We start from the raw sequence: 22997 nt of genomic DNA, 5'->3' as shown, positions 1-22997 counted from the left end.
ACGCAGCTTCCGCCGCCGCGGCACGGCCCGGCTCGGCCCGCGGAGGGCGCCCTCGGCGGCGATGTCGGACGGCGCCGTCCTCGTCGGCGATTCGGACTCGGAGGGCGGCCGCTCCCCTCCGCCGCCCCCCGCGGTGAGTCTGCGGCCGGGCGCCCCGCTCCCGCACGGAGCGCTGCGGTTCTGCCCTGTCCTCGGGCTTTTGCCGCGCGGAGTGCCGCTCTCCCGCCCCGTCCCTCGGGGCCGCAACCCCCGGCAGACCGGAGGGGGCAGAACGCGGGGCGGGGGGTTGCCGGGCGTCCGTCGGCCGCGGTTCCGCGGCAGTTGTTGCCCGGTAACGAGGGGACGCGCCGAGCAGCGGCCCCGCGGGGTTCCCCCGGAGCGGGCATCGGGGCCGGGCTGCACGCGGCCCTCCCAAGGGAAGGCAGAAGGCCTCGGGCAGGAAAAATGAATTGAAATTGGTTTTCTTGCACGTCTCTACAAAAGTTTCCGCGGTGTCCCAGCTGTGCTGCCGTGCGATGGATGTGAAGGTATTGCTGGGCCCAGGGGAGGCTGGGGGAGCTGAGGAGAGCAGAGAAGAGCACGGGCCGGGCTGTCAGCAGGGCACAGGGCTGCCCCAGCCCCGTGGCCAAGGCTCCTGCTTTACTCTGAGTGTTCACCGGGCTGCTGTCCTGCGTGAGCAGGGGAGGACTGAGCCACCCAGCCACTATCCTTGCTCACACCACTGACCCTTTCGTCCCCACAGGAGATCATCGATCTCACCCAGGAGGACACAAACTCAGAGCCGTTGCCATGGAACTACATCCCCATCATTGACCTGACGAAGGAGGACACCTGCAGTCCTCCCCCTGCTGCAGACTGTACTGTCCAGGACCAGGTGTCTGCTTCCCCCATCGTACACACATCCCATCCCCAGCTTTGCTTCAGCACAAAGCAAGAAGTGGAGTCGAGCCCAGAGCTGATCCCTGTAGCACCCTTACATGGCTATCCCACACAGCCCAGTACTGCCACAGGCACAGCAGTAAAAGTGGAGAACAAGAGCAGCTTCTCTCCTGTCTCCAGCCACCGCAGCTCCTTCTGCAGCCTGGAACCAAGCTGCAGCACCACCACATATAACACTGACTCGAGCTCCCTGGCCATCATGCAGCTGGACCAAGTGCTGTTCTCACCATCCCCCTTCATCTTGGACAGCAATGGCAGCAAACATGGCATAGAGGAGACTCCCCCTACTTTTGAGCCAAGGAAGCTCCCCCCAAGACTGAGCCCTGCTCCAGCCAGCATCACTAAGAGCCCACGAAGGACCAACGGGACTTTTCTGGAAGCAGGTGGCTCACAAGAAGCAATCCAACAAGTGACCTCAGGCAGGACTAAAGCTGACAGCATGGTCTGGCTAAACAAACTGCGCTATTTCAGGAGGAGCGGAGTCCAGCACCTCTTCTTTTATGGTGCAGCATCTGACAGGGAAGCACCACAGGTAAATGGGTTCAGAGCAACTCCTGCCCAGCCCGGTCCATTCAGAGCAGTTCTTGTGGCAGAGGATGGAGCACGGGCTGCCCCTGCTCCACTTCCCCTGTCAGGGGAAGCTTTGCCAGGCCATTGGGATCTCTGGTTATTGCAGTTCTCTTAATGGTGGGCCTCAAGTCACAGCTAGGTTCCTCTGTACCACGGGGAGCTGGCTTTCACCTGTTGCCCGTTGTCTTGCACACAGCAGAAACCCAAGCTCATCCCCAGCAGTAAGATGAGCATGGTACGCACCACCATGGAGGAGAACTTCTTGGAGGGAACCTTGCATTTTCTGAGTGACTTCATCTCCTGCCAGCACTGCCCTCCCAAAGAGATCGTCTCCCATCTGCTCAGACAGATCCTGTTGAATTCTCAGCAGGAGGAGGTCCTCCAGAACACCTACACATTGCTGATGAAGATCCAAATGTACGTGTTCCCTTTGCCACCATGCCCTGGGGCTGGCTAGGTGCCCAGTATAAGGGTCATCCTGTGTAGTTCTCACCAGAGAACAGAGAGTAAGTGTCCCTGTAATGCATGATGGTCCTCTAGCCTGCAGTACGGGCTAGAACAGCTCTCTGCTGCCTCTGCTGTGCTGCAATCAGGCAGAATGTGACATGAGGCCACAGGTGTGCCAGTGCTGTTCATAGAGTACAGCCCATCAGGTGCGACACAGAAAGGAAGAAGGCAGAGCTGAAAAGGGGACAGCAGCAAGCAGACAAGGGAGGCAGAAACGGGAGGTTTGGGGTGCAGGCTGCCTGACCTCAAGGCAGCCAATGTGGCAGCTCAGCACAAATAGATGGTGCTGTTCTTGCAGGCTCCATCCAGCCAACACCACCACAGTAGGATGGGACTGGACGCTGCTGAAATACACCATGGAGAGCCAGGTACTCAGCACTGCATGTGTCACATTAGGCAGGGATCACCCAGTACCTGGTGCTTGCCCCATAGCATCACCTGGCCTTGCTCTGCTGCACAACAGCTCAGTCTGATGTGCAGTTCTATTGCAGCTGAAAGCAGCAAGTGTTTTTATCCATGGTACTCCTTAGCATGCTGTACAACTGCAGGCAGGTTGACAAATCTGAAGAAACTACAGCAGCAGACAAAAGCATTTTGAACTGGAGCAATATGAGAAGCCCAAGTCAAACAGCCCCAGCTGACGCCCTGGGGCATTGCTGAAGCCATGCAGCCCCACTTAAAGAACAGATGTGCTATTCCTCAGTCACATACATCACCCCATTCCCAAAAAGCCACATTCCCTGGTGTTCTTTGCCCTGCAGCTCCATCAGGCTCACAACATCTCTATCTGCCCTCAGGAGAAGCTCCCTGGACGACTCCTCTTCCTACAATATGTGGTGCAGACCTTGGAGGATGACTTCCATCAAAACGTGAGGCTGCTGCAGAAGTCAATAAGCAAGAAAGTGCTTTCCTGTGATACATGCTTCAACAATGTCAAGTAAGGGACGCATCCTCCTCTCCTGTACTCTAATTAGCTGCAGAGAGGCAGGAGCTAATGGAATGTTTGTTGAGACTCAAGTCCAGACTTTTCAAGAAACAAGCTTCAAAAAGTGTAGGTAGGGGCTAGCTATAAAGAAAATGAGCATGCTTATGACCATAAACAACCACAAACAATACAAGGGCATTATCAGTCACAAGCATACTTTTTTTAAAAAGGCTGTCCAATCAAGACATATCCTTCTTCCTCAGGGTCTTTCTCCAAGCTCTAAGTGGAGCTGGAGGTCAGAACACAGCAAAGCCAGGCCCATCTAACATTCCTGTGTCTGTCCCAGGGAGGTGGTTGAATGGTTGGTTGCAGTAGTGACAGGAGCCAGATTCTTCCAGCTGCAGGAGCAGACACAAGAAGTGACACGCTCATCAGCAGGAGCTGAACGTCGCTCACCTGCAGCACAGCCAGCCAGCACTGACCAAGCACAGCTGACTCCACCAACATTCTTCGCCCAGAAGTAAGTCCCACAAATCCCGGCTCCCTGCTGATGATAATATGGGGTTCAAGTTAGAGAAGAAAGTCCATCCTCTGGCTCTGTCTTATCAAGGAAGAGAGGTTGTGCCTGTGTTCAGCTTTCCTGGCATTTTCCTCTAGGGCAAGTAAAGACTTGGGGAGCAAGAGACTTCCTTGCCTGGCAGGAAGCTGGTTCACAGAGTGCTTTCCTCTTTAATGAGGCCAGAGCTCTCAGCCCATAGCCCAGGCTGCCCCACTAATGCTCAGTACACCCACTGAGACCTCCCTAATGTCCGTGTGGGAAATGGCTCTGCTTCCAAGAGCATCAGATTTAACGTACTCTAAGAGACAACACAAGGCTTTGTAGGAAGCAAACCAAATGTAACCTGCTGCATTCCTTGATGATCCTAAGGCACAAGGCTGAACTAGCCACCTCCAGTGTTTAACTGTGCAAACCAATGGGTATTCTTTCACACTGTTGACTCTTTTTCTAACCTAGGACAATGCTCCTCCTCCAGCGGATGCTGTCCTTTGCAGTGGAAGTGGACAGATCTCCCAACTGCAGCTCCTGCAAGATCGCAGATCTAATATTCCCATTTTTACTGAATATTCCCACGAGGAGCCAAAGGTGAGCAATGTACAAAGCAGCATCTCCTTTCTGGGCAGTAGTCTTACTGCCTATTTCTGGGTTCATTAAGAAGTATGGAGCATAGAAAGACAGACTTGCTTTTGATCCAGCCAGCATGAACACAGCTGTAGGACTGAGAGATCCCATCAGTATTACCAGCTGATCCCCAGGCACTATCCCAGGCCAGTGTGATGCTGAGAAAACCGGTTCTCTCACCATAGAACTACAAGGAGGACTAAAAAGCAGTAATCCACATCAGCACAGTCAAGTACCAGCAAACACATCAACGATTCCCAGGGGCCAATGAGAAATACAGAAATACTCAAAATACACTTCCTACAGCACTACCTGGATGTGCTTTTGTTTGCATTGGTAAGAAGCATAGTATTTAAAGACAACACACGGGGCCTGACTGGCTCTAACAGACATGAGACCACTAGGCCCCCAACTGTTCCAAACTCATGTTTGCCAATCTCAGCAAGCAGCCTGTTCAAATATTTTTAGCAAAACTCACTCTGAGCACACACCAGTCTAAACAAGTCCAACTCTAACCAAGCTATCACTCATTGCAGGACAGTTCTTGTAGTTCACTGGCAGCTAATCCCACTTCACATTTGCTTGGCTATGCTCCCTGTGAGTCAGCAGGAATGGATAATTTCTGCATAGGATGCTGGGCAGGGTCAGGTGAAACAGCTAAGCTTGTTTCACAGACCACACCAACCTCAGTTTGCAGCAGGTCAGATCTAAGGACTGGAAACATGCCCATAGTCGAGTTGCATAACAAAGGTTTCTGTCATATTGGTGGGTTTGCTTTAACTGTACAGCAAGGCAGACACTTCTGTCACCCACCCTTGACCAGATCAGCAGGAGACCAGGAACACACTGAAGTAGTTGTTGCAGTAGTTGTTGACAGGCTGTGCTGTCTCCACCAGAGTAAATATTTGTCTTGCAGGGAAGCCCTCTTAAACACCATGGAGAGCAACCTGCTGCGCTGCAAACTGCTAGAGATGATGTTCCAGCACAGTTGTGATGTGCCCACAAGCTTGCCCTTGTCTCTGTCCAAGATCCTCTACTTTCTAGGCCACTCCTCTGTGCTGCTGCAATACCAGGTAACCAGCCATCCTTCCCCCTTCTGTGGCATCTCCTGAGAAAACCACTCATAAAACCAAATACCATCTATTGTCATAGGATGAAGTAGCCACGTGGCAAAAATGGGATGAGCTGCTGCAGTACTTGAGCTTGCTGCTGCTGAGTTACCAAAATGTAATAGCAGGTAAGTAGCCTGATCTGGTCTTAATAAACAGAACAGTCCAAGGAATACTTCTTCATCTCATTGCTCTTGAGCTCACAGCCACAGTCTTAGAAAGATAATGTGCTTCCATTCTTGCTGGTAACTATTCTCTGCATTCAGAGCAAAGAAATGATAATGCATCATGCAGAGCACACAACACATTTAGCTGCTGAGAAATAGCCTACATCCTACAGCATCAACCCCAGCTCTGCAAAGCTGGCTGCAGAGTACAACTGAGCTGCACACACACTGGTTTAGAACAGGGTAGGGCAAGTAAAAAATATTTAAGCATTCCTAAAAGTCTCTTGCCAACTTCTTCTGCTTTACCAGGGTTAAGGCTCTCATAGATAAATGCACATTTGGAGCATTAAGCCCAATGAATTCTTCCAGGGTCCACTGGTCCAGTCTGGTACTAACACTGGAAGAGAGGAGCTATGTAGCCCTGCTCCCTCAAGGTTTCACAGACACTGTGTGCAGACTGAGCAGGAGAAATCAGTGCAAAGCTGAAGTATCAAGGATAGCCATGAAAGACTTTGCACAGTTCCCTGCTGTTCTTCACCACAGCACAGTGCTGCCTAAGGGATTCTGCAGTCTGACCCTTAACAGGTCAGACAACCCGTTGTGTTACCTCCCCCAACATTTCCTCTTGCAGAGCACCTACGGAGCTCACTCAGTGAGCGGGTGGACTTGATCATTAAGAAAGCCAAGCCCAAGCTCCAAGATGATGATGACATCAGCCAGCTGGACATCCACCTGAAGGTAAAGGACTTTCTTAGACGAATGCAGCAGATCCTGGAGGAGCCCTTCCCTGTGCAGCTCAAGGAGAAAGTGAGCATGCTCAAAAAACTGTTTCTCACTGTCGCTGCTACCTGATGGAGCCAACCACTGTAGCAGGAAGGAAAGCTGTGAATTCAGAGTCCTGTCTCATACTGCAGATTCCCATGTCATCTGTCCTGTTGTATGTTTGGAAAAAAAAATATCTGGTTTCTAAGTCTCAGAATTTCCTTTCAAACTTGTCTCATCCTACAGTTTTATGAAGTACTTTGTATATCTTTGAAAAATAAATTCCTTCTGTATTTATTGGCTCTTCCATCCTGGTGTCCTGTGTAAAAGACACAAAGCTCTGCTGCTGTACCTTGGAAGGGCATTAGACTAAAGCAGCCATGAAGTGATGGTAGTCTGCACAGCAAGCACAATGCCAAGCTATTTGTTCAGTGCTCAGGAGAAGTTGACAGTCTTCTCAAAAACATGGGTGTGGGATACAGAGAGAAGAGTCTCAGTGCCAAGATCTCACACCTGTCAGTCCTCCAGGAATGAGCCTTTCTGTTGCAAATCAAATACATCTACGTGACTTCAAGCAAGGTACCTCAGTCATGTCAAGAGATGGGACTGGACAAGCAGCACTCGTTAGAAGGGCTGCACATCTTCTAGAATGCTCTGAAGTATCTGCAGTGCAGTCAAGTACATACAGCCAAGAAGAGCACTGAATGCAAATCCAATGCCACCAACTGAAGCATGAGTCAGCTGAGCTCAGAGAGCAGTTGGTACTTTCACAGAAGGTCCTGAGTTCATCAGAAACAGACGTTGATCTCCCTGCAAATGAGAGTAGGACTTCCATATCTGCCCATCACCCTTTGATCTGCCCCTGTGCTTGGCAAACCCTGGCAGCTCGGCCATTTTGCAGTGCATGCTCCAGAGAGCAGGATTAAGAGCCTTAAGAGAGCAGAGTGCAGGAGAACAGAGCTGCAGCGATGGCCAGGAATGCAGTAGTCCTGAAAGGAGCATTGAATGCACTGTAGATCTGGTACTGGCTATGCAGCCATGCACCTAGCAGAAGTCTGGCCTCAGCATAAAACTTCACAAGTTAGAGCCAGCCATGAACCCTGGCTCTTTAGGAAGCCTCTCTCCAAACACCAGGTGTGCAATGGGTGATCTGTTCTACATCTCCCTTTAATCCAGAGGTATGCCATCCAGGGGGAGGTGAAGTTGTGTTTGAAGTAACAGGCCAGAAGAATTTCCACCAGTGCAAACACCAAACGTTCCTTGCCCCAGGAAGCTGTTTCTCCTGCTTGATGTACTCAGTTTTGATGTATTTTTTAGTTGTTATATTCCACTAGAAAAGATTTCTGCCATCAGGCTAGTATAGAAGTTGCTTTCCAAAAGGACCAGTTACAGATACTTCTTTCTGATATGCTGATGAGATCCAGGACAAAAATTCAAGCAAAGAAGAATATCACACAAAGAACAGCCTTTTGCAACTAAACAACAAGATCAGTCTGCACAACTAAGACCTACAGCAATAGACAAGACAAGATATCCATGTGTTCAAAGTAGTATTGCTCTTTCAGCTCTGCAAACATTCAAAGAAAAACATGACATCAGTATTGAGCCCAGTCACCTCCAGTCCAGAAGAGATGTATGCTGTAAGTGCCACAGCAGCACCCAAACCAAACAAAGGCAAAGGAAATGGACACCACCAACAGCTGGGTAACTCCAGGCAAGTACAAACAACACAATCATCTGAATAGCTCAAGAAATACTAAGGTTTCATGCTGTTTCATCAGCAAAAAAGCCAAAAACAGGACTGAATCTGGCCTTAAACCTAGTCCCCCAGTCACAAAGGAGATTTACACAGTAAGTACTTTACCCCAGTGCATGTTACTACAGCCATACAGACCCCACATTCGTAGACCAGTAGCAAGCAGCCTGGTAGATACTGCATAGCCTGATTTCTTCCATACATGCATTACCAATGCTAATAAACAAAGACCTCATTTCACAAGGATTTTATTTTCTTGTAATAAACAAAAAAAAAATCATACACATTAAAGACATGACACAGACAATAAATTAACGTCAAATAAGAGATTGATTCCCAAGGTGCAAGTGACTGGTGGCAATTACTGCTCAGTTGAGTGGGAGATTTTCAATATCTGGCAGTGTTGTTGAAGCTTACGATGAAGCAGAGCCACAAAATACAGTTCTTCAGAGGGTACAGCAGATGGCCAAGTGAGCCAATCCTGCCTCACCCTCATGGATGGATGGCTGGAGCAGGCAGACACTGCAGAGCACAACTGTTACCTTAAGTCAACTCTGTGAGAAGTCCTCGTAACAGAAGAGCTTCAAATGAGGGTGCCACTCTCCCCACTACAGAAAGCCTGCTTCTGGCCGAGGGCACTCTGCAACACAATCACGATGTCAAGGAAGAGGATGTCTGGTTGCCACAGGACAGGTAACGATCACACAGCAACGCTGCCTACAGTGCACAAGGGGACTGGATGGTAGCTAGGAGGTCCTCCCATTATTCATGAAAGTGTTAACTGTCTGTACTCCTGAGTGAAGGAATTCTTCATATTCCACTCTGCCTTCTGCCAGCCCTGCAAAATCTATTTAATGCTGATGAAACAAAACAAAAAAAAGCTGCATTTGAGAAGTGCCACTGATGCCTAATACACTTCTATACGTGGTTCACACAAGATGCTAGAACAAAAACAATCAAGCCAGAGTGCCACAACTACTGTATGTCTGTTGTCTAGGACAGGCCAGGACAGTGTTGTTTTACACACAGGAAGGATCATATGGCTCAAGCCACACCAGCTCTGGTCATTCCCACCATTTTTAGAGGAACCTGAAGACTTGGAAGAGAAACAATTCCTCCTTATTACTGTCAGGTCCTGTTAGATTCTGCTCCCTGCCTTTCTAACAAGAGCATCTTAGAGCAGACAGTGCTCCACTCTTCTGAAATTAAACCAGGAACAAGTACTAGGTGAACTATGGTGACAACAGAAGTGAGCTGCACATTTAAAGCAGACCTATCACGTGGCCAGAGCAGCTTTCCTCCTGGCATTTAGTGGTCCAGTTTTCGGTCCTTGCTTTTCACCATTTTCTGTTGGTGTTCTGTAAACAACAGACAGAACCATGGTCCTCTTGAGGGTACTTCAGCATTGAGCGTGACAAGACAGACTACAGGCAGACAAGCCAGCCTACTGCACACTACATGCAGTCCTCTCCCACAGAAATCAGTTCCAGGTTTTACTGCAGCACAGTGACAGGGAAGCACGTCTCCTAGTGCTGCAGAGCACACAGGACTAGTGTAGTACAGCAGAGAAGATGATTTACATTGGTTTAGTATGAGTGCAAGAGTTTTTCCAAGACCAATTCAGGCCTGAATTCAGGACAGTCACAGTTGCTTCCTTTTCTGAGATGGAGAGCTGGAAAGGAGATATTCCTATTTTACTGCAGCACAATGGGTCAGGAAAGCAGAGCTTAAGATACCCTGTAGCCCACTGAAGACACCAGAACCACTCTTCCTAGAATCCAGTTGGAGTGAGCACATTCAGATCCTGAGGTTTGATATTATGGGAATGTGAAGATTGTTTCCTCCCTTCTGTGACTGGAATGTCCATTTTGGGTGGCTTGAAGGTGACTGGATCCTCTGTCATTCTAGTAGCCTGAGCACGCATCAGCTCCATTGGGGATGGCTTCTGAGCACCCTTATAAGATTGGATGGTAAAGCCTCCTGATGAAAAAAAATCCCAATTAAAAGCTACAAAAACTAGCTGTGTCATTTTTCTACTCCCACCAGTACAGAGCATTGTACCACTGACAGCCAGATCTGGTGGAAGCCTACACAGTGCCAACCAGCCTCATGTCATCTAAAAGTTAGTCCACATCAAGGAGTGACACTTCCAGTTCTGGTTCCACCAGGCAGCCAAGAAAGCAGAAGAGCAAAAAAGCTGTCACCTTCACACTCTGCTTTTGGCACAGGTCCTGATATGAACAGCACACATTCCCAAGGTGAACAGAAATAGCTGGCAGTTTTGCTCTTTAACAATTCTCCCCAAGCTCTTGCAGGGCAGACTTCAGAGGACATACCTGGATCATTGGTGGACTTCTGGATGGCTTTGGGTCCAAAAAAACTCCACCTTTCAGATGGCAACCTGTCCCCACCAGCTTCCATGGCAACAAAGTCTGGGGCAGTGATAGAAGCGGAGGATCCCTGACTAAACCAACCCCTAGAGGAACAAAAAATTCACTGACATATAAAGAGAATCAATACTTCAGGTGGCATCAGTGCGCCAGGAAATTGATATGTAGTTACCAGGAGCATGTTAAATAGATTTGCTACCAAGCAGGATGAAGATAGGCATGTTTAATTTCCAAAACCTTTCAATACATTCAGTGATAATACAAACATACAGCAATTCCATGGATTTCACCCCTTAGACAGTCCCTCATCCCCACCTCAACAACCTGCAGGAAAACAGAGGAAGTGATCTGACAGAAACAGCATACCTGCTTTTATGCTTGGGAGAGGAGTGGGGAGTACTGCTTGGAGTGGACTGAGCAGAAGATGTTTGTTTGTCATCTTTTGTCATTTCGCCACTCTGCATTTTTAGTTTCTGTTAGGAAAGGCAAGAGAAGCACAAGCAACAGATCTTAAGTACAAGGCATAAGGAACAAAGGTAGTTTTACTGTCAAAACTGAAATTAACTCACCTCAAGCTACACACAGTATTGCAGTACTTGCACATACACGTTAAGCTTCCTTCCAAGTCACATACAAGCATTTCAGAAGTCCACTATGCTCAAGACATACTTCAAGCTACAGTAAGATAACATAACTCACTCTCCAGCTTAGAGTCTTATCAACAGCAGCACATTGCTTCAACACCAGCATTCACAGGAAGGTGCCCACATTGCAGCAGAGCTAGCTTACCAGGCACAGGACTGCTGGCTGCAGGGTGACAAGTCTCAGTGTCACAGCAGTCACTTGTCTACAGCAAGAGCTTTCAGTCCCCTAAGCTCTGCAATGAAGGGGAGACCAGCCCTTCTATAGAAACCTAGGAGGAGGAGACCCTGAGAAGTGACCCACAAAAGAAGATGAAAGCCCTGCTCTTAGAACACCAAGTTGAGCTGCATTTAAAAAGCACGTTCAGTAAAAAAATAATCATGAGAGGGGTGCACATGAGCCAGGCTATTACGACTCATGCAGATGGTACAAACTGAACCTCAAAGAAGTCACTTGAAGGGCAGTTATATTTCAAACACTGACGACACAGGCACCTTCTCTGAACATTTCCTGCAGCCATCCAGGCCTCGCTAACGCAATTCACTGTTATTCAAACTTTGACCTTGCAGGAGAACACTTGGATGGCTCACTGCCGAACTGCAACTGCATGATTCCTGTGGGTAACTGAGCTCACCAGAAACACAGTAATCGAGCACCTCCATCTTATTCCCAGTTAGAAGCAATTTCAATTTCATTTTCCAGTGTCCACACTAGAAACGCGAGGTTTACAAGTGCTCCACTTCTGGCTTGTTTCAAGAAACAGGCAACCTACACAGAACAGCACTTGTCTTGAAACTTTTCAATGGCACTGCAAAATTAGTTCAGCCTGAAGTCAAATAGAAGTTCAGACCTCCAACATCACTGTCCAAGCACACAGGAACTCCTGGATTCATTACAAGAGTAAAGGAGGCTTGGCATCACTCAAGCACCAGTGAACAGAGCTTTAAATTCAGATCCTTCACTGCTTAACCACTACAAACATGTGATGAAGTACTTAAGTACTTTGCATCTTAAACACTGGAGGAAAGTAGCAGAGGAAGAGATGAAGGTGGTTCTAGACTAAGAAGATAAGCTTCAACCTGGAAGCTATGAATAGGACCTTTAAAATTCTCAAAACAAGCACATTAAGTTTAGATGTCAAAGGCCTTCTCTGCCCTGCCCACACATTAGTGGTGCTCAGCACAGTAAGATCTGGGAGTGCTTCACACATTTAACAAACAGCTATGCTCTAAATTACATTTGCATAGAAGAAAAATGCTCAGGATAACTTCAATTTCTCTTTCTGTTAAAAAGATCTCTTCCAGTTCTTAAACAGAATCACATTAGAGACCAGTGCTTGATGTCAAAACCTGCCCTCAAAGCCCAGAAGGCATTTCTGTAAACTGTCCCTAGAGAGACAACACTAAGACAAAACAGTTCACTGAAGTACTGCAGGGCACCATTAAAAGGCACAGCAAGAAACTGGATTCTGTACAGAGATGCCACCAACTGGAAAACAGTGATAATCTGATGTTACTGTGGAATTCTGCAGTTTCCAGAAAAGCTCCAAAACTATAAAGGCTAATGCTAACTTCAAGATTTCAGAGGTTAATCTCCCTGTACAATAAACTCAAAGCAGCACACTCCAAAAGCGACATCACAGAGAAGCACTGGGCTGCACAACCTGCAGGAACAGCCAAAGCAAAACAAGTCTTACGTGCACTGCCTCAGCCACTCGGTGGTACTTCGTCTCCTCTGCAGTGAGGCCTTTGTGGGGGGTGTAGCCAGCATCTCTCAACCCTGCCTGCTGCTCAAAGCGCTGGATGCTCTCCTGGGTCTGCTCTGCAACCAACAAGAGCACATGTTCACAGAGAAGAACCCCGCTGACAGTTGTAGCAAACAAAGACAACTGAAGTGACCAAGAGGCAGACATTTCATCATTTGTATCTGTGTATCTCAGAACCACCGAGCTTGGAAAAGACCTTCAAGACCGTCCAGTCCAACCGCCCACCTACCAGTGCTATCCAGAGTACACTGGAAAATTATCCTGAGGCACAGGGCTAAGTGACTCAGATAAGCAGTGATCTGTCCCAAATCAGAGGATGTATTGCAAAATGCATCATCAATAATTAAACTCACCTTGCCCAACAAGCTGCACCACTGCTAATTACAGCATCCTAAATTCAGGAGACCCCAATAAGAATATTTTAAGTACCCAAAAATATTTTAAGTACCCTCCTAGATTTTGGGGTTTTTTTCCCCAAAGAAAAAAGCCTCATCTTCTGAAATACTGCCTGCACTGATCTGACACAGACTTGGAGAACAGGGGTAAAGATTCCCACAGCAGCTCTGCACGAGGTGAAACAAGCTACTTCAGCCAAGCACGGTCAGCAGCCAGCATGCTGACACAGCTTCAGCTCTTGAAAAATGAGCACTTTTTTTTTTGCTATCAGCATTGGAAATTTACTCACTAGGAGATCTAAAAACAAAGTTGCTGGAAAAAGCTTGAAATCTTCTTTAAAAGAGAAGAGTTCCACGTTAAAGTTACTTGCAGGGATAGTGCATTGTGTATGAGAAATCTAGAGGCTATTTGCCTATTTATTCACAATTCATTAACAGCTTGGAGTTCCTAACTTCTTACTGCACAGGAATATTTTTAGGCTATTATGCTTTTACCTAGGTTAGCTCTGTGCCATTGGACTAGAACAGAAGCTGTTTTCCAGCAGAAAGTTCCTATTCCTGGACATTATTTTCCAATACCTGTCAGTTAATTTTGAGCCAAGTCAGAAACAAGCGTAAGCCTATTTCAAAATGCTGATCTAAACGTGTTTAGGAGCCTTTCAAAGCACTGAAAATAGGAAAAAATTAATCCCAGATGTTAAGAGAGGCAGCAGGCACAGGGCAATACGTGATTAATTCCCCTTGTTGCAAAAGAGACTGTGCTCTCTGTAAACATGACTGACCCAGTTAGATTTTAAACCTTCATGATTTACAAGGTTTGTTTGTAAAGCATTACTGTTAGCAAGACACCTGCTGCTATCACCAGAAATGCCACAGAGTGCTCCATTAGCTCGGTATGTCAACTGTCCACACCTCTTCAGTTAGTTGCAGAGCTCTACCCATCCCCTGAAAACAGCAAGTTAATAAGCAAACATACAGTAGCAGCAGCACCAGGCTGCAGCACAATGTGGTGTGGACTGCAGCACCCTATCAGCACTGAACATTCCCTACACTCCCCCTCATCACACAGCTTACAGCACCTGGCAAGACAGAGGCTGTAAACAGGGCCTATTCTTTCATTTCTTGCTTCCTGCTAGAGCATCCTCTACAAACCTCCCACACCTTAAGATCAGAGCAGTAAGAATCCACAAAGCACCCAGGAGCTCTGGCAGTTACTTCGAGGCACTGACAGACCATTCATGTGCCCACACCCCATTAATCACCATGGTACAGAACAGCGAGCTCTTACTTGTAATGAGAGAGTTCATGATGATATGAGTAGCCTTGGCCTTCACCACAGGTACCTTATTCACACTTTCGGTGGAAGATGAAGGAGTTATGACAGGTGCATTCATGTTAGCATCCCCTTCTTCAATCTGTGCAGAAGAAGCAGGGCGTTTTAGATCAGGAACTATCACAGCTCTTGGTCATGATGCATCTCTAAGTGCTTGAACGAAACACCAGGGAGAACTGCTAGCCTTTATCCTACAGAAAAAGTCCACATGCTGTTCTTGCCTTAGCCCAGGAACACTTAAGGCCTGAATGTTATTCTTAACAGCAAACAAGTGATTGCAACCCAACATGTAAGAACACACTGAGCTCAGAGCCAGTAATGTGCTACATTTAGTACAAAGCAGTTCAACAGAAAAGAAACTAGAACGTATCTATTTCCATCCGCATAACTGCAAATTGGACTGCAAGGTCAGCGGGGCAAGAGCACTGTTCACAGACAGTGCAGAAGCACCTGTATGTACACAGCAGTCACACACTGCTGTCTGATGGTTAGCTTTTATTTTCTCCTCATTTCTTATTCTTTCAGTTTCTTACTGAAAGGAACCAAAGCTGCACTGCTGACAGTGAGATCCCAGCAATGAAGCAGACAGTGAATGCCAGAAAACAAGGAGTCTGCTGGCACAGACTGCCTCCTCCTAACATAGGGGTTGCTGTTCCCTGACCACAGCACTTGATTTTTGTGCCAAACCACAGCTCCCGGGCTTCTTCCACAAGAAAGACGGTAAAACGAAGCGTAAAGTAGAGGTTAAGCTCAAAGGAATGCAAGGTTATTCCACTTCTGCTCAAGCACTTTCCAAATCTTCTAAACGTAAGCGCTAGCCCCGCACTCGAAGCATCCCCAAAGTCATTTGCTCTGGTTAAATTACATTCAGCTGGAGCCCAAAGCGTGCTTCGGTCACAAGTTCCCCCGCTGCCACAGACCCCTCGAACGCACGGCCGCCCAGACGGAGTGCGGAGCCGCTCCCAGCCCACAGCCGTGCCGGGCAGCGCGTACCTTGGCGAGCTCCTGGTACTTGCGCTCGGGGATGACGGGCTGCTTCCACAGCACGTTGGCGCACAAGTCGGCGGGCGGCGGCGTCATGGGCGCAGTGTCCTCCAGGGCGTCGTCGTAGCTGAAGGCCCTCCGCGGCACGCCCAGCGGCAGCGACATCCTGCCGGGCAGCGCCCCGCCGCGCCGCTCCAGCGCTGCGAACAGAGAGGCCGGCAGCGCTCAGCTCGGCGCCCGAGCCCGACCCGGGCCGCCGCGCAGCGCGGAGAGGGCCTTACCGGGGGCGTCCGGCTGCCGGGCGCTCATGGCGGCGCTGCGGTCCGCGGCGAGGCGGGACCGGCGGGATCAGCGGGACTGGCGGGCCGGCGCGGCGGGAGGCGCGGGGTGGAGCGGTGGCGCCATGTCACGGCGCGGGAACGCGCGACCACCGCCTCCCGAGGCGATACGTGAGTGGGCCCGCCCCCTCGCGGGAGAGCATTTATAGGCGGCCGGTCTCGCGAGATTCGGCTGTGTGCGCGGGGCATGCCGGGAGATGCAGTCGGGAACGGGGTGGGACTGAGGGGACGAGGAGCATCGGCTCTGCGCAGCCAGTCATAGAATGGTCCGGGTTGAAAAGGACCGCAATGATCATCCAGCTTCAAGCCCCCTGCTATGTGCAGGGTTGCCAACCACCAGACCAGGCTGCCCAGAGCCACATCCAGCCTGGCTTGAACGCCTCCAGGGATGGAGCATCCACAGCCTCCTAGGCAACCTGACCTCGCATTCGAGGCTGCGTGGCCTGGGGCAGCCCCAGCTGGGTGTAAAGAGTTATAGGCGTGTCCTGCCGCGGGCATCGTGGCCACCACAGCCCCGTCCTCCACCACTATACGAGCCCTGCCCGTTCCACTTAGCACCACTGGGGAGGCTCCAGACCCCACTGCCTGCCTCCCTCTTCCATAGAATCACAGAATTGCTGGGCTGGAGGGGACCTCAAAACCCACCTGGCCTCAACCCTGCCGAGTGCTGGCTGCCCCCCACCGGATCAGGCTCTGCAGGGCCCCATCCCACCTGGCCCTGAGCACCTCCAGCTGCTCCAGTAGCGAATTTCTTCCTAAAGTCTCACCTAAGCCTCTTTTAGTTTAATGCCATTCCCTCTTGTCCTACTACACCATGTAAAAAAGTCAGTTCCTCCTCCCCTCTTGCTTATAAGCTCCGTTCAAGGACCTACCAACCCTCCCCCTTCCTCTCTCCCTTTCTCTCCACCCCCCGCGGTCGGAGCGGCCCCTTTAAGCGCGGCGCTGACGCCGGGGGCGGGCACATCTGGCCATACATCTGGCTGCCTCGCACGCTGCCAGTGCCGGTACCGGTACCGCATGGCTCCGACCGGCGTCCTGCGCAACCTGACGCTGGTCCTGGGAGCCGCCGTGGTGGTGCTGGGCTCTCTGCTCTTCATCGCCTGGAAACTCTACTTCCGCGGCACCGAGCCCGCGGGCACCTGGGACAGCTGGGAGCTGCGGGAGCTGCAGGAGCGAGACCCGGCTGGTAGCACGGTAAGGGGATCCAACCCGCCGCCCCTCGGCCCGGGGGCACAGCGGCGGGGCTGTCCTTCGCTGGGATCCCCATGGGGATGGGGAAGGGCACGGGGCGGGGGCTCATTCCCCGTGGTGCTGAAGCTGCTAGATCTGAAGTCCCCGCCCAGAGCCCACTTAGTTGGAGAAGGGGGCTTGGGGTGGGGGTATCAATGGGACCCCACAAGCCCTTCCTGTGTAGCAAGGGGGCTCGGTGGCCGGAACCCCCCGGTTTGGGAATGGATGTGTGGGATCTGGGGGCCGGTGGGACCCTTTGCTTCAGTCCGACTCCCAAGCAGCCTCACTCTGTCCTGCTGCTCGCAGGCGGTGTGGAAGCAGGTGCTGGTGCTGGGGCTGGACGGCGCAGGGAAGAGCAGCGTCCTGCACTACATCTGCAGCCAGAAGGCCAGGACACGCATCCCACCCACACTGGGCTTCAATTCTGCCCAGCTGCGCGTCGGGGGGCTGGAGATGGACCTGCTGGAGGGTAAGGCAGGCCCCTCTTTCCCCGTGGGGACGCAGCATTCCCCCACACTGGCACTGACGCTGCCCATCTCCCACAGTGGGTGGCAGCTACAACCTGCGGGCGTATTGGCCGCTCTACCTGAGCGATGCCCACGTGCTGGTGTTCGTGGTGGACTCGGTGGACAGGTCACGCCTGCTGACCGCACGCCAGGAGCTGCACACGCTGCTGGCTGAGGAGCCCCGGCTGCCGCTGGTTGTGCTGGCCAACAAACAGGTGGGTGCCTCCCAGAGCTGACTGCAGCCAAACCAACCCTCCCGAGGGCCTCAAGGACAAATCCTTATGACCCAAATCCCCCGGCTTTTGCAAAACCTGCACTCTCAGTGCCCACATCCTCCAGGCATTATCACAAGTGTGGGCGCTGCTCCTCTTGCCCCAGCAAAGAAGTTTCAGGAGTGCAGCACGCAGAAACTCAAAGGGGAAATCCATTGCCCAGGCAGACGGCCAAGCGCATGCCTGCTGCTGTTTCCCATTCGGTTCCGCTGCAAGAGCAAGCAATCCCTGCTAGGGCTGCACGGCCGGACGGGTTCTTGCCAACCAGCAACCGGCTCAGCAGACACTGTGCTGCTCCCCGCCCATGGGCTTGTGGCCACACCACCCTCTTCAGCCAGCTCCTCTCTGCCCACAGGATAAGAGTGATGCCCTAAGCACGGAGGAGCTGCGGGAGGAGCTGGCCCTGCACTTGCTCAGCGGGCAGCGGGAGCTCTTCCTCCTGCCCACCAGTGCGACGTGGGCTAGTCTGAGCACAGCCACCAGCGTCCTGCACGTGAAGAGCCTGCTGGTCACCCTGCTGTCCCAGCCCTGAGCGGACAGGCTCCCACTGGGATGGAGGGAGCTGCTGGAGCTGGGACTGCGCCCTGCGATGTTTGGGGTTGGGCTGACACATGGCTGCACACAGGATGTGAGCAGTGGGCTCTGCTCTCTGCCACAGGGAGAAGGCAGATGCGTCCCCCAGTTCAGGGCAGCAAAAGCACGGGGCAGAGCCCTGCACCTTACACGGCAGCCCCACAGAATACTGAACAAATGGGGCTGAACCCAGCTTGCTGTCCGGATGGAAACCCGTAAGGAGGGCATGAGGTGCAGAGCAGTGTGAAACCATAAGGAAGCTCTTGGAAAGCTGAAGCAATCCTTCCCCTGCTGTTTTAGCAGCTGGGTCTGGATTCATGATGCCCCTGCCCCCTGCAGGGCACCCTGGAGCTGATGTGGCTGATGCAGCCCCCTCCCTGCTCACACAGGAAGAGATGAGCCCACAGTGCTTACCCAGGGGAAGAATCAGCCCCTCTGCCTGCAGCAGAGTTCTCGGCTTTCCTGCGGATGAAGGCCACGTGGGCTCTCCTTCCTGACAAACACACCAAGCCACGTGATGCTGCCCTGTAGCCCAGGCTGGTCTGATGCACAGCCATAGGCAGGAGCCCCTCACCTGAGCTGGGCAAAGCTTGCCCTTCCCCAAGCAAGGGGATTATTTTAAGTATTTAAAAGCCTGTTGAGCAGAGATGAAAGCAGGTACCTGGCACCCTGCTCTGCTTCCCCTGCTTCATCCTGAACAGGGGATATGAGTGTGCTGTTTGCTCTGCTGCCTGTTCCATCCTTGTCTCAGGAGCTGCAGAAAGCCCTGTCTGCAGGAGAAAAGGCTACTTCATCAGGACAAAGGACTGGGCCCTTGGAAACTGACCGGGGAAATGGGGAAGCACTTGGGGTAAGGAAACACATGCCAGCTGGTCTCTGCTGTGAAACCTTTTATACAGTTGCTCCTTCCTCTTATGAATAAATGAGGCTGATGACTCGGCTCTGTTCTCTGGCTCCTTGCAGTAAAGAGGCCATCAGCCCAGGCTCCCCGAACTGGAGGCAAAGAGGTTGCTTTGGGGGAAGCAGCCCCTGCTGCTTACAAGGAAATCAGCAAGGGCTCTGCCTACCCCCTGCAGTCCCCAGCCCCACACCCACAGAGGGTAATGCATATCTGCTGCCTGTGTACTACACGTCAGTGCCAGGAGCTCTAACAGGAATGGAAGCCCACAGGCAAAACATTCCCACCAGCATGAAGCAGTAATTTATTTTAACAAGGTGGAAAAAGCGCTGGCTTGCACTCAGAAAAAAGGGAGTGGCATGGCACATTCAGTCCGCATGCCACAAGCCTCAGTCAAGAGTCTTTCGTGCCTGCTTACAACTCTGTCTAATGAAGGTCCTTCCTCCATCACCAGAAGCTTTGCACAGCTCAGCCTACCCAGAAGCCACAGCCGACAAGTGACAGTCACCTGCCTGTGGTTCACAAATGGTGCACCAAGTCTGTGCTTGCAGGCAAACTGGAGGACAAAAAGGGGCAGTCACTGCACATCCATCTTCTCCTGCTTGAGTGATGCAACAAAATCCTTGTACTCCTCAGGATAAAAATTTTTGTACACACCGATCTTCCTCTTGATCTGTTTGGGAGTGTCCTGGTAGTAGTTCTTTTCATCACGAGCCATTTCCTGTGACAAAGCCGAGAATACATCAGAGGAACAGCAAACACGGATCTGCACGGCCACGTTCCAGGCAGGCTGCAGCCGGTGCCTGCCAGGTTCTGGCTGAGGTTCAAAGCACTATTTCCCCTTAGAAATCAGCTGACCACAAACCAAGATCCAGGGCAGGGATGTGGCAACTCTCACCAAGCAAAAGAGCCAGAAGCGAGCTGTTCCTTGCTTTGAGGCACCCAGTGCTTACCTTGTAGTTCTCCCCATGGTTCTGTATCATGTACCGCACATAGTCAATGAGGTCTCTTGAGAGCGTATTTGACTTCTTCTCAGGAAGACTGGCCTCAAATTCCATCTCTAGGCAGAAGGTAGAGGCACTGTGATGCAGGCAGGCAGGGGAGGGAGGGAAGCAGCACCTCCCTGAGTTGAGCCTCTGCAGCACAGCTCTATGCTGCATGCTGCACTGCTGCCCAGCACAACCGAGCAGGAAAATGAATGAGACAGTGAGGAAAATGAACGAATGCTGCAGGCACGCAGCCCTGCAGCTCACACTGTGAGGAAGGAGTGGAGATGCTGCCGCCCCTGCTGTGGTGTGTGACTGCTAACGCACTGCTGTTGTACTTAGAGTAGGGCAGCCACAGGTTCTTGTCTCACTGGTGTGGGACATCATTGAGTTTGGACTCAGAATTACAAGATGCCCACTGAGGCAGCAGGTGGAAAAAGGCAGCACAGGAGAGAAAGGAAACTCACAGGACAGGACAGGCTGGGAAGAAGAGCTGTTTTTGTTCCAGCTCAGCTCCAGCCTGGCTGGGAACCTGCTGTGCACACTCACAAGCCTTCATAGAATCACAGAATGGCCAGGGTTGGAAGGGACCTCAAGGATCATGAATCTCCAACCCCCCTGCCACATGCACGGCCACCAACCTCCACATTTAATGCTAAACCAGGCTGCCCAGGGCCCCATCCAATCTGGCCTTGAACATCTCCAAGGACGGAGCATCCACAACCTCTCTGGGCAGCCTGTTCCAGTAATGGCCTTAAAACAACTGCATCAGAGTTTGTATGAGAACTAACAGCTTTCCCGACCCGAGCCCCTCACAGCGCAGCACTGACCGCTCAGGACGTAGGGCTTCCGCACCAGCATCTTCTCCTGCTCCTGTCCATCACTCTCCGTCTCCATCCTCTGCATTGAGAGAAAAAGCACCTCGAGCAAAGTGCATTTGGAGAGGGCTGCCAACACGTTACTTCCGCAGATCTGAAAGGCCCACGGACCGGGACATCTCCCACGTCTAAAATAAAGCTTTTTTCCCCGTATTTCCCCATTTAGCTCAGACCACAGACGCGCCCACGAGAGCCCATCCCGCCCACGCTCACCTGCAGACGCCTCTTGGCGATGGGGACGGCCTTGTTGGGGTCTCCGGCCAGGCCCATCTCGGCCAGGTTCTGCGCCACCGACTTGGTCGCGTCCCATGCATGGCGGATGTGTGAGCTGCACGGGGACAGGCACGGCTTAGGAGCTGCGATCACCGCCCCGCGCGGTGCGTGCGCGCCCCCCGGACCCACGCAGACCGCGCCCCCGGCCCTCACCACTCGATGCGCGGCGCGGCTTTGCGTCTGGCGCTGCGGTACAGCCGCTTGCGGTTGAGGCCGTAAGCGAACTTTTGCCGCCGGTTCTTCCCCTTGGCCTTCGGCATGGCTGCCCCACGCCGCCGTCGGGCCGCACCGCTGGGCCGGGCCTCGCCGCGAGGCACCACGGGAAGCGGAGTCCCGCGTGCGGGAACAGGCCGCGGTGCCGCCCCAGCCGCGAACTACAGCTCCCGGCACACCCCGCGGCGGGGTCACGTGGCTCTGCCGGGAGCCGGCCTACGGCGGGCGGGAAGGGTCGCACCGTTCGCTGTCCCCGCGGCCGCAGCCATGGCGGCCGGCTCTCCCCCGCCCTTGGAGCCCATCCCGATGCCGGTGTACCGCGATGAGGGCTTCGCGGACAAGTTCCGGCGCAAGACGCGCGAGAACCCGCTGGTGCCCCTCGGTGAGGGCCCGGAAGGGCGCTAAGCCCCGGCAGCCGGGGGTGGGCGCTGCTCCCTGCGGGGCTTCGGGGAGACGGGGGCAGGGGGGGACTGGGGTTGGGTCGGACTCGTCTCAGTGTCCGTTCGTCTGTCTGTCCGTCTGTCTGTCCGTCCGTCCCCCACAGGCTGTCTCTGCACCCTGGGCGTGCTGACCTACGGCCTCATCAGCTTCAAGAGGGGCAACACGCGCCACTCGCAGCTGATGATGCGGGCGCGGGTCATGGCTCAGGGCTTCACCATCGCGGCTCTGCTGGGCGGCATGGTGGCCACCGCCCTCAAGGCCAGGAGCTGAGCGCGAGGAGCGGCACGGCTGGAGGACGGGCGCTGTCTGCGGACGTGAGACGGCTGCGGTGCGTTGGAGCCGGTGTCGGAGATGCTGCGCGTCACATAGCGTCGAAGTGTGGCTAATATACCTCTGCTGATAACCTCACGTTTGGGCTGCGGTGATTCTTTGATTCCCTGAGATCTCCCGTGTCTGCTGTCACCGCCTGCTGAAATTGGCTCCTCTGTTGCTTGGTGGTGCCTCTCCACACCGAGGTGTGGCTTTAATCAGGCTATGTAAAAGCAGTTGAGAAATGCGTTGCTTGGGTGGGAAGGAATGGCTCCATTTGTGGTTTGATCCGGGCAGGGCAGAGTTCATAATCAGTGCATGAGTTATTTGGGGAGAAGGTGCAATCCGTCCAGCTGCAGCCGATGAGTAACCAAGTGAATTGCAGCAAAGGTGCTGAGCAATACGGGATTGCAGAGCACTGCGGAGTCAAGAAAGTCAGCAGTGTGAGAGGAGTGGGCGCTGCTGCCTCTGGGCTGTGGTTAGGTCATAAGTAGGACACGAGGTGTAACACCTGTGCAAACAGTGTGAGAATTTGGGTTCCCAAACAGACTGCATTCTCCAGAACGCACTGATATTTGGCTGCTTTTACTGAAAGGTCACTTCTGCACATCTTGCTGCATTGCATGAGTTGGGACCAACTGCTGGGCAAGATCCCA

General features: G+C 52.1%; 5 protein-coding genes across 7 annotated transcripts; 3 read left to right on the top strand and 2 right to left on the bottom strand.

Moving 5' to 3' along the window:
- Positions 1-16: 16 nt before the first annotated feature.
- On the top strand, positions 17-6408 carry SIMC1 (SUMO interacting motifs containing 1). 3 transcript variants are annotated; one of them, XM_048960657.1, is made up of 10 exons: positions 17-133; positions 743-1471; positions 1706-1926; positions 2315-2384; positions 2814-2953; positions 3288-3461; positions 3957-4085; positions 5038-5194; positions 5274-5358; positions 6029-6408. In XM_048960657.1, the coding sequence occupies exons 1-10, from the start codon at positions 62-64 to the stop codon at positions 6247-6249; spliced, it is 1998 nt and encodes a 665-aa protein (XP_048816614.1). In that variant the 5' UTR covers positions 17-61; the 3' UTR covers positions 6250-6408. The 3 variants fall into 3 exon arrangements, with proteins under 3 accessions (XP_048816614.1, XP_048816612.1, XP_048816613.1); XM_048960656.1 differs by adding an exon at positions 484-527 and having other exon boundaries at positions 38-133; positions 5274-6408; XM_048960655.1 differs by having other exon boundaries at positions 1709-1926; positions 5274-6408.
- A 1739-nt stretch (positions 6409-8147) lies between these two features.
- KIAA1191 (KIAA1191 ortholog) lies at positions 8148-15833 on the bottom strand. Its single transcript, XM_048960658.1, has 7 exons — positions 15706-15833; positions 15434-15624; positions 14396-14522; positions 12644-12768; positions 10672-10778; positions 10252-10391; positions 8148-9895 (listed from the first exon to the last, which is right to left on the bottom strand). Exons 1-7 carry the CDS (start codon positions 15731-15733, stop codon positions 9687-9689), a joined length of 927 nt encoding a protein of 308 aa, XP_048816615.1. The 5' UTR covers positions 15734-15833; the 3' UTR covers positions 8148-9686.
- Positions 15834-16685: 852 nt separating this feature from the next.
- Positions 16686-19283, top strand: ARL10 (ADP ribosylation factor like GTPase 10). Its single transcript, XM_048960926.1, has 4 exons — positions 16686-16956; positions 17299-17461; positions 17538-17713; positions 18126-19283. Exons 1-4 carry the CDS (start codon positions 16780-16782, stop codon positions 18300-18302), a joined length of 693 nt encoding a protein of 230 aa, XP_048816883.1. The 5' UTR covers positions 16686-16779; the 3' UTR covers positions 18303-19283.
- Positions 19284-19515: 232 nt separating this feature from the next.
- NOP16 (NOP16 nucleolar protein) lies at positions 19516-21686 on the bottom strand. Its single transcript, XM_048960927.1, has 5 exons — positions 21532-21686; positions 21319-21433; positions 21058-21127; positions 20195-20301; positions 19516-19962 (listed from the first exon to the last, which is right to left on the bottom strand). Exons 1-5 carry the CDS (start codon positions 21636-21638, stop codon positions 19819-19821), a joined length of 543 nt encoding a protein of 180 aa, XP_048816884.1. The 5' UTR covers positions 21639-21686; the 3' UTR covers positions 19516-19818.
- A 100-nt stretch (positions 21687-21786) lies between these two features.
- HIGD2A (HIG1 hypoxia inducible domain family member 2A) lies at positions 21787-22440 on the top strand. The gene is made up of 2 exons (XM_048960928.1): positions 21787-21973; positions 22136-22440. Exons 1-2 carry the CDS (start codon positions 21859-21861, stop codon positions 22300-22302), a joined length of 282 nt encoding a protein of 93 aa, XP_048816885.1. The 5' UTR covers positions 21787-21858; the 3' UTR covers positions 22303-22440.
- The last annotated feature ends 557 nt before the right edge of the window (positions 22441-22997 follow it).

Source organism: Lagopus muta, chromosome 14 (genome assembly GCF_023343835.1).
Source record: "Lagopus muta isolate bLagMut1 chromosome 14, bLagMut1 primary, whole genome shotgun sequence".
In the NCBI taxonomy this organism is placed as follows: Eukaryota; Metazoa; Chordata; class Aves; order Galliformes; family Phasianidae; genus Lagopus; species Lagopus muta.
Note: the sequence above shows the minus strand (reverse complement) of the source record. Positions and strands in the feature narration are given on the sequence as shown.

What these genes read in the sequence shown, in the direction of transcription:
- SIMC1 (XM_048960657.1), top strand. Translation starts at nt 62, where the DNA reads ATGTCGGACGGCGCCGTCCTCGTCGGCGATTCGGACTCGGAGGGCGGC. An exon ending in CTGACAGGGAAGCACCACAG is followed by an intron (nt 1,472 to 1,705) that starts GTAAATGGGTTC and finishes TCTTGCACACAG; the next exon opens with CAGAAACCCAAGCTCATCCC. An exon ending in ATTCCCACGAGGAGCCAAAG is followed by an intron (nt 4,086 to 5,037) that starts GTGAGCAATGTA and finishes TTTGTCTTGCAG; the next exon opens with GGAAGCCCTCTTAAACACCA.
- KIAA1191 (XM_048960658.1), bottom strand. Translation starts at nt 15,733, where the DNA reads ATGAGCGCCCGGCAGCCGGACGCCCCCG. An exon ending in CCGGCAGCCGGACGCCCCCG is followed by an intron (nt 15,625 to 15,705) that starts GTAAGGCCCTCT and finishes CTCTGTTCGCAG; the next exon opens with CGCTGGAGCGGCGCGGCGGG. An exon ending in GAAGTCCACCAATGATCCAG is followed by an intron (nt 9,896 to 10,251) that starts GTATGTCCTCTG and finishes TTTTTTCATCAG; the next exon opens with GAGGCTTTACCATCCAATCT.
- ARL10 (XM_048960926.1), top strand. Translation starts at nt 16,780, where the DNA reads ATGGCTCCGACCGGCGTCCTGCGCAACCTGACGCTGGTCCTGGGAGCC. An exon ending in GAGACCCGGCTGGTAGCACG is followed by an intron (nt 16,957 to 17,298) that starts GTAAGGGGATCC and finishes TGCTGCTCGCAG; the next exon opens with GCGGTGTGGAAGCAGGTGCT. An exon ending in GGAGATGGACCTGCTGGAGG is followed by an intron (nt 17,462 to 17,537) that starts GTAAGGCAGGCC and finishes CATCTCCCACAG; the next exon opens with TGGGTGGCAGCTACAACCTG.
- NOP16 (XM_048960927.1), bottom strand. Translation starts at nt 21,638, where the DNA reads ATGCCGAAGGCCAAGGGGAAGAACCGGCGGCAAAAGTTCGCTTACGGC. An exon ending in GCCGCGCCGCGCATCGAGTG is followed by an intron (nt 21,434 to 21,531) that starts GTGAGGGCCGGG and finishes GTCCCCGTGCAG; the next exon opens with CTCACACATCCGCCATGCAT. An exon ending in GAAGCCCTACGTCCTGAGCG is followed by an intron (nt 20,302 to 21,057) that starts GTCAGTGCTGCG and finishes CCTTCTGCCTAG; the next exon opens with AGATGGAATTTGAGGCCAGT.
- HIGD2A (XM_048960928.1), top strand. Translation starts at nt 21,859, where the DNA reads ATGGCGGCCGGCTCTCCCCCGCCCTTGGAGCCCATCCCGATGCCGGTG. An exon ending in GAACCCGCTGGTGCCCCTCG is followed by an intron (nt 21,974 to 22,135) that starts GTGAGGGCCCGG and finishes CGTCCCCCACAG; the next exon opens with GCTGTCTCTGCACCCTGGGC.